The sequence below is a fragment of the Olea europaea genome, chromosome 10, assembly GCF_002742605.1.
Source record: "Olea europaea var. sylvestris chromosome 10, O_europaea_v1, whole genome shotgun sequence".
Lineage (NCBI taxonomy): Eukaryota > Viridiplantae > Streptophyta > Magnoliopsida > Lamiales > Oleaceae > Olea > Olea europaea.
Window position 1 is genome coordinate 25957596 of NC_036246.1, and position 8272 is coordinate 25965867.

Genomic DNA, 8272 nt, shown 5'->3' on the forward strand with positions numbered 1-8272 from the left:
TACTCACCAGATCTTCAATTGATGTACACGTAACAGAAACCAATATCAACACCAAAGAGCAATTGCTCAACCCACAAATCATAAACTAAGGTTGCCCGAGTATATGAATAACCGACAAAGAATTTATCTCACAAAGAGGAGAAGTTGGCTGCAAACTCACAAAGAGGAGAGAGAACTTGCGGCTATATAGTTCACGCAACGGAAGAAACAGCTGCTTTATGTTTTCTCAATTGTGCCACACGTTAAAAACCACAAATGAAAATTGGGGTGTTGATTTCATATCTCAATCCTCGGCCGGAGCCTATGAAATTAACCGTTAAACATCATCGCCTGTTGGAGGTTGTTTGGCAACAAAATACCCAATAGCGTATAGTATATTTCATACTAAAAATGGGCCAAGTAAGGAAGCACAAAATCTTGTCTCCATATTTGGACTTTCATTCTGCTTATGCATGAGATATCTCATCTTGGGTGATCATTGGCTTCAAAGGCAGGTAAAAAGTAGTTAAAATCTTGTAACAGATCTGGCTTATTGCTGAAAAGAATGCCAATCTGCAATTTGTTGAGCAGTAAACTAGCATCCAGGGAGCAATAGACAAAGCCCTATAACAGTTATAACTATCTAATAAAATTGACTCATATTTCAAAGCATGAAAACCTAATAATCTGCACTACATGCAATGGTTCAAATAAGGACATTATGGTTCTAAAGAAAATGATAATACAAATTAAACAAATGCTGCTAGGGAAGATCGAGGGAAACTCTGCCCTACTTGAAGGTCTATTCTGTGTACTGGTTGAATGTTTAGTACTTATGGATTACTTACAAAAAACATCAAAGTTCAAGATAAAAGTTCCCAGCATTCACTACCAACCGTGAAAGCCACTGCTGTGTGAGCAATTGTAAACTCTCGGATGTCGGTGTAAATTAATTAATATTAAGAAATTAAAAGCTAAACTCGTCTTTTGCACTATTCAATACAATTTAATACTATACACCTATGCACTAGAATTGCAAGTCCAAACCTAGTCATTCATATATTAAGGTGTAGCTTAAAAATTTCCATTGGTGTTTCTTGGACAACATTAATACCCTACTGGTTATTAAGCCGCATAAAATTAATATCCACTAGAAAAATTCAAATGATTAAATTATACCTCTGAGTACAAGTCCTCAAAACTTTTTCTCATATGTTGATGTTCATGTTGAAGATTCAAGAAGTAAGCAAGTTGTTCAGCATTCAGCTGTTCCTGCAATTTGCAAAACTGTGTACATCTTAGAAGCTTCTCAGGCTGGAGATAATCTTGTTGCTTTTCAATTTACCTTGACATTCTTAATGAATTTAAGTGCATCTTCTAAAAACGGTTCCATTTCCCCTGCAAATGCATCATCCTCAAGTGGAACAGAAATCGCATGTGCTTGAGGCAAGAACAAATTGAAGCCTGCAACAAGATTAATTCATCCCTGTGCCCTTTTAACAACAGTATTGCCCCTGATATAACTTGCCTGGCATCAATTCTGCACAAAGCAAACCACTTCACTCATTCAATAATAAATCTCCAACTTCACAAGATGAAAACAATGAACACGTAATCATAGTGAACAGCGAAGATAAGGATTCAATAAATTTTTGGGACCGCAGTAACCCCGCCACCCCAACCTTTTATTCAATCACGCTGCAAATATAGAATTTAATGAATATGTATATAACTCCCTTCGAAATTTAAAGCATGTAGTGAATGTCTAATTCAAGCAAAATAACATTTAGAAAGGGTTGACAATTAGCTAGAGCAATGGGTGCTGCAGTAGAACTGATTGCAAAATAAGGGAATCGACCACATTAAAATTGTCTTGGAAGGTCCATTTGATATCCAAAAACTGCTTAGTGAAAGAACTTCTCTTTTGCCAAACCAGATATCTAAAAGGCATTTAATATCCATACTTTCTAAAACCACAGAACACTACAACCACATTGCAACTGGTGATTTCTAAAATACTTCTTTTTGATTGAGTTCTACTTGTTATCACTTGCTAAAGACGAATCTGCTGTTAATTTGTTAAGACTTCATTTTTGGAGCCTTCGAATTCAACAAATCAGTAATCGTTTGTGCAATCATTTCTATTCATTCCACAGAGCAAAATCCTTTCAGAAAATCTCCTCTTGATTTATTACAAAAACTTTAAAGGCAATTTGAAGAGCTTGTCCAAGAATTAACAATGCTTGCCTCAACCACTTTAACCCCAATTTGAAAGAGGTAAAAAAGAAAGAAAATCATCGTGAGCACATAACTATCATCAAATTATATAAGTTCATCCAAGAATAAGAAAAAATAGGTCGTCATTATCAAAAAAAGGGAACGGGGAGGACTAATAGTTCTAGTACTAACACACATTTTTAATCCAGAATTAATTCATCCACAAAAATCAAATAGGCAAAAAATTTCGGAAAAATTAAGAATCAGAGATAGAATTAAACCTTTTTGCCGCGTAGTCTTTAAAAAGATTAACAAAACCATCGCTTTTAGCCCCAAGTACAGTTTTACCTGAATACATAAACGCGATTGCGTCCTTCATCGTTACACTTGATTTGATTCCACACCCAGCATTAATCTCCCCATCATCTGCGGATGATTTTCTGCACGAAAATTTACATAAAAAATTAGCAATAAGCAAAAATTTTAACATAAGTTATTATATAAAAATTGCAGCATGTAATCAGGAACAAAAAACAAAATTAAGGAATTCAGAACAGTATGTAGAGAACTAACGAGTCGTCCATTGAGATTCAGCCAGGATGAAAATCAAATTCAGGTGCAGGAAATTAGAAAAATTAAGTTCCAGGAGATAGAAAAATTGGGTCGAACAAAGGCGGGAATTGATTGCTTTGGTACTGGAAATTCTTCTATTTTTCCTTTTATGAGAAGTTATTTACTAGCAATTTACTATCTTATCCCAACGTGATTTCTTCGTATGCCACGCCCTTTTTTTGCGTGTACACTTCCAACATTTTAATAGACTTTCGTGGTTATTACATTTGTGATTTGATAATTTGTCTTCGTTCAATGTACAACAAAAAATAATTCGCTAACTTCAAACCATGATCTGCTATGGGATCAAGCACGTTGGCCCATCCGCTCTGCTCTGTCAACTAGCACTTTGATACATTGATTTAGTCCAAACAATACTTAAACTTCTCATTGTCCTTTTTCCTATGCACCCACTTATGCCCAATTGCTCGATTGTCCTCAAAAACTCCACCAAATCTCAAGTTTGGTTCTGATGTAGAGACTCTCCTCCATCAAAGCTTCGACCCACTTGTCTTTCTCCTGACTCTCCATAGCCTCTTAAAAGGTAGTAGGATCATCACTACCAATAAAAAGTGCATAAGAAATCAACTCTTCAAAATCATACCTCAATGGTGGCTTGATAGTGCGCCTGAGTCTTCCTATAGTTATACTGTGATCTGACCACTTGAGGTAGAGGCTTCTAAATTATGATTATTCATCTCTTCGAATGCTCACTCTAACACAACTTGCACTATCTACTAATTCTTGCTGCTAAAATACGTTGCCTTTTCTTCTTGAGTACCACTACCATTGAATTTTAATCAGATATCACGTCTTTGCTAATTTCTACCTTTATTGCAAGAAGATCCCACAGCTTGTACCCTTTTACTCCCTTCTCAAACCCGAGAAGATACACTGTTTAGACATTGGGTCATACTTTGATCTCTCATCACCTGGAATATGCATATGGCCGAACATCTAAATAAATACTCTCTGATAATACCAATATTGCATACCCGAGGACCTTTTTCCTCGAGGACTCCCTACTTGATCTGTCTCACTTTTCTGCCAAAATGTCCTCGGGATAATTTAGTCCTCAAGGATTAAATCTTGAGGACGGTACTCATATGAATATGAAAATTCACCCCCTGTTGTCCTCGAGAATATGTCCTCGGGTCATTGTTCATCAACAGATCTTCGAAATGTATATGCTCGATGAACAGACACCTAAACGCCCAAAGGCTCTATATCAACTCTAATATCACTAGTAAAACAGTTCCATTACGAGTAGGACATTCCTCACAAACAACTCTATCGGATAAGAACATCTACCCGATTCCAATTCTATCGGGATGTACTACATACCCCTATAAATACCAACCTTGGACATTATTCAGGTACGTTTTCATTATTCTCCTATTTATAGCATCACTCATATAATTCCCTTTCTGACTTAAGTATCGGAGGGACGACGAGAACATACATCGTTACCTTTATTTCAGGTACCGGAAGACTATGATCGTGCTCATCCAGGGTCCTCAAGCTCGAAAAATCAACAGGTACGATTTTTGATAGCATCATTGGCACTGTCTGTGGGAAACGCAACCAAAAGCCATGGTTAACACGCAATCAGGTCTTCCTCCCGCAAGCTCATCCGCTCGCATCCCTCATCCCGCTGAAGATCAACCAGCTCCTCAAGAAGAGTCGTCAGAAGTGCCCGCACCCCAGCCGGCGGTCGTCACAACTAAAGCTTTCGAAGAGCTTCATCAGCAGGTGGTCATGCTAACGCAGCTGTTAAGTCAAAGAAATTCGCATTCGTCACTGGTGTAGGCAGAGCATGGTGTTTTATGGGCGATGCTCAAGCCCGAGCACCAAACCCTGCAACTGGCGAAGTAGGGACATCGAGGATTCGTAACATGGCCTCAGGCTTGAGATTGGTTGCTACGGATTTCGGAGAGATTGCTCGAATTATTCAAGAAGGAATTACAGTCGACTTGCAACGGTATGCTCGGGGGCCAACGGGTTTTATCCCTAACACCCCATTCACGTCGGAGATATTGTCATATCCCCTGCCTGATAGATTCAAATATCCTTGCATTAAAGAGTATGATGGGATGACCGACCCAATCAACCATCTCAATGTATAGACAGATGTCATGAACTTACAAGTAGCACTGGATCAAGTTATGTGCAAAGCTTTCTCGCAAACACTGACTAATGCTGCTAGGGATTGGTTCTCGACATTGGAGCCCAACTCCATAGCCTCATTCTCAGATTTGGCTGATAAGTTCTCAGCTTTCTTTGCAAGTAGCAAGCGAATCAGAAAGACTGTAACCTCTCTCATACAACTTTGCCAAGGACCAAATGAAAACCTACGAGGATTTATGACGAGGTTTTACAAGGAAAGACTTCAAATATCTGATCTTCACATTACGATAGCTATCTTTGCCCTCACATACGTGATAAGATATAAAGCCTTCAAGATGTCCCTATCAAAGACCCCGCCACAAATAGTGATTGAGCTCCTCACCTGAGCTGAAAAATACATTAGTATGGAGGAAACGCTGAATACAAGGAGATCTGGTCCTTCCCATGAAAAGGTCAAGAACAAGAAGCAACATGATCCCGTTTCCCGGCTAGAGCATCCTTAGGACAAGCGTAAGAATGAAGGGCCACCGGGGCCTCTCACCCGGTTGAACACCTCCAAGGTAAATATCTTAATGGAGATCAAAGTTATGAAAGAGTTGAAGTGGCCTTCAAGAATGAAATCGCCCCCTGACACAAGAGATAGGAGCAAGTATTGTGAATTTCACCGAGATCATTGGCATACCACGGAGGATTTTCAAGCCTTGCAGTTGAAAATTGAAGCCCTCGTTAAAAGAGGGCTCTTAAGGAATTACATTGGTCATGATAAATGCCCGAGGAATGACTGTGACAATCAGAAAGAGCCTGGAGTCGGAAGCAGTGCTCAACCCACTATCGGGACCATTAATATTATCATTGGAGGCATAGCATCTGGAGGAGACACAAGTAGTGGGCAAAAGCAATAAACCCGCTAACATGCTCATACCTCATAAGATTCCCATGATAAAGTCAAAGACATTATTTTTGTAACAACAGATTTAGAAGGAATATCATATCCTCACGACGATGCCCTGGTCGTCTCTGCAATTGTGGCTAACTTTGAAGTAAAGAGGATTCTGGTTGATAATGGGAGTGTAGCAAATATATTCTCATAAAAGGCTTTCGCTAAAATGGGGATCTCTTCCAAACAGCTCGAAGCAGTAAAAACTCCTCTACAAGGATTTGGTGGTGGAGTCATTATCCCGAAAGGCATCGTCGAGCTTCCGCTAACATTGGGTTCTGACAATGCACAAGTGACGGAGATCATGATTTTCCAAGTGGTTAACACTCCTATGGCTTACAACATCATCTTGGGAAAACCCCTACTGAACAAGATACAAGCCATTGTATCAACTTTCCACGTAGCCATGAAGTTCCTAACAGGTCATAGCATGGGGTAGTTCGAGGAGACCAAATAGCTGCCAGAAAATGCTATGTTACTAGCATCCGAGGAATGAGTACAAACGTCATGCAACTTTCAGACCTCGAGCTTGAGCTCGAGCCAAGGGGTAGACTTGCCTCGGTTGAGGAATTGGAAGTGATCGAGTTCGAGCATGGAAAAATGGTAACAATTGGTCGAGATCTCAAGGCCACCCTCCGGGAGGAAGTCATCAGTTGTTTGTCCCGCAACATTGTTGTTTTTGCATGGAAGGTCGAGGATATGCCAAGGATAGACCCTGAAGTAGCAGTCTATAGACTCAATATAAGCCCAAGGGCCAAACCTGTTAAGCAAAGGAAGAGGCAGTTTGCTCCAGAAAAATGTGTGGTCATTCAGTAAGAGGTCCGCAAACTGGTGAGAGCGGGGTTCATAAAGGAAGTCCAATACCCCGATTGGCTCGCTAACGTTGTTCTTGTGAAGAAGGCCAGTGGTAAATGGAGAGTCTGCATCGACTTTACAGATCTCAATAAGGCATGCCCTAAAGACAGTTACCCGCTCCCCAAAATAGACAATCTTGTGGATAGCACATTCGGACATAAGTTGTATAGCTTCTTAGATTCATTCTCAAGATATCATCAAATCCTCATGGCCGAGGAAGATCATGAGAAGACTTCATTCATGTTTGATTTAGCCATATACTGCTATAGGGTGATACCGTTTGGGTTGAAAAATGCTAGGGCAACATATCAGAGGCTCATCGACAAAGTCTTCACTGATTTGATAGGGAAGAACATCGAGGCCTATGCTGAAGACATGGTGGTAAAGAGTAAGAAGGTAGAGCAGCACATATCCGACCTGGAGGAGGTGTTCGCCACCCTACAAAAATATCGGATGAAGCTCAACCCAGAGAAGTGTGTGTTCAGTGTAACTTTGGGAAAAAATTTTAGGCTTCATGATCACTCATCGGGGGATAGAAGCAAACCCCGATAAGATCCAAACCTTGGCAGCAATGGAATCGCCCAGGACTAAGAAAGAAGTGTAGAAATTAACAGGTAGGGTAGCAGCTCTAAACAAGTTCATGTCCCGGGCAGCAGACAAGTGCTTTCTTTTCTTTAAAGTTCTTAAAGATAGCCAATCCTTTGAATGGAATAAGGAGTGTGAGAAGACTTTTCAGGAGCTCAAACAGACGTTGGTGTCTCCTCCTATCCTTACTAAACCAGAGCCTGGTGATACTTTGCTGTTATACTTAGCCATGTCTCAAAACGCAGTGAGTGGCGTCTTGGTGAAAGAGGTCAACAGAGCCCAGCAACCCATTTGCTACGTAAGTAAAGTCCTACTTGATTCAGAGACCAGGTACACTTTAGCCGAGCAGCTTGCCTTTGCCCTAATAGTGGCAGCACGAAAGCTTCGGCAATACTTTCAATCTCATCCCATTGTGGTGCTCACTAATCAGCCTCTGAAACACATCATTCAAAAGCTGGACGTCTCAGGCAGGTTACTAAAGTGGGAAATTGAACTTGGAGAGTATGACATAGAGTTCAAACCCCGTTTGTCCATCAAAGCCCAAGCCTTAGCAGATTTCATTGCAGAACTCACCCCAAGGCCTTGGGGGCCAGATGAGAGCTCGAGCACTACAAGAGATGTTTGGCAAATTTTCGTGGATAGAGCATCAAATTCCTCGGGCTCGGCCGCAGGGGTCATCATAATGAGCCTGGACATGCTCATGGACATTCAGTGTGCACTTAGGTTCGAATTCGAGGCAACCAACAATGAGTCAGAGTATGAGGCTGTCATCATAGCCATGGAACTTGCCATTAATCTTGATCTTGAAAATATCAAAATTTTTAGTGATTCCCAGCTAGTGGTTGGGCAGATTGATGGAACATTCGAAAAGAAAGACGAAAAAATGGGCTTGTATTGCTTAAAAGTTCATGATCTCCGACAAAAATTGAAGAGTTGTGAAATTGTGAAGATTGCCCGGGC

At 40.5% G+C, this 8272-nt stretch overlaps 2 protein-coding genes across 6 annotated transcripts; one reads left to right on the top strand and one right to left on the bottom strand.

The window, feature by feature from the left end:
* Nucleotides 1-6: 6 nt before the first annotated feature.
* Nucleotides 7-2946, bottom strand: LOC111401642 (paired amphipathic helix protein pst1-like). 5 transcript variants are annotated; one of them, XM_023029474.1, is made up of 5 exons: nt 2770-2946; nt 2545-2636; nt 1325-1519; nt 1159-1266; nt 7-552 (listed from the first exon to the last, which is right to left on the bottom strand). In XM_023029474.1, the coding sequence occupies exons 3-5, from the start codon at nt 1370-1372 to the stop codon at nt 463-465; spliced, it is 246 nt and encodes an 81-aa protein (XP_022885242.1). In that variant the 5' UTR covers nt 1373-1519; nt 2545-2636; nt 2770-2946; the 3' UTR covers nt 7-462. The 5 variants fall into 5 exon arrangements, with proteins under 5 accessions (XP_022885242.1, XP_022885241.1, XP_022885243.1 ...); XM_023029473.1 differs by having other exon boundaries at nt 2478-2636; nt 2770-2943; XM_023029475.1 differs by having other exon boundaries at nt 1159-1251; nt 2478-2636; nt 2770-2940.
* Nucleotides 2947-5507: 2561 nt separating this feature from the next.
* On the top strand, nt 5508-6026 carry LOC111400458. Its single transcript, XM_023027873.1, has 2 exons — nt 5508-5817; nt 5908-6026. The coding sequence occupies exons 1-2, from the start codon at nt 5508-5510 to the stop codon at nt 6024-6026; spliced, it is 429 nt and encodes a 142-aa protein (XP_022883641.1).
* Nucleotides 6027-8272: the final 2246 nt, after the last annotated feature.

What these genes read in the sequence shown, in the direction of transcription:
- LOC111401642 (XM_023029471.1), bottom strand. An exon ending in AAAGACTACGCGGCAAAAAG is followed by an intron (nt 1,520 to 2,477) that starts GTTTAATTCTAT and finishes TGCTTTGTGCAG; the next exon opens with AATTGATGCCAGGCAAGTTA.
- LOC111400458 (XM_023027873.1), top strand. Translation starts at nt 5,508, where the DNA reads ATGGAGATCAAAGTTATGAAAGAGTTGAAGTGGCCTTCAAGAATGAAA. An exon ending in AGCATCTGGAGGAGACACAA is followed by an intron (nt 5,818 to 5,907) that starts GTAGTGGGCAAA and finishes TTGTAACAACAG; the next exon opens with ATTTAGAAGGAATATCATAT.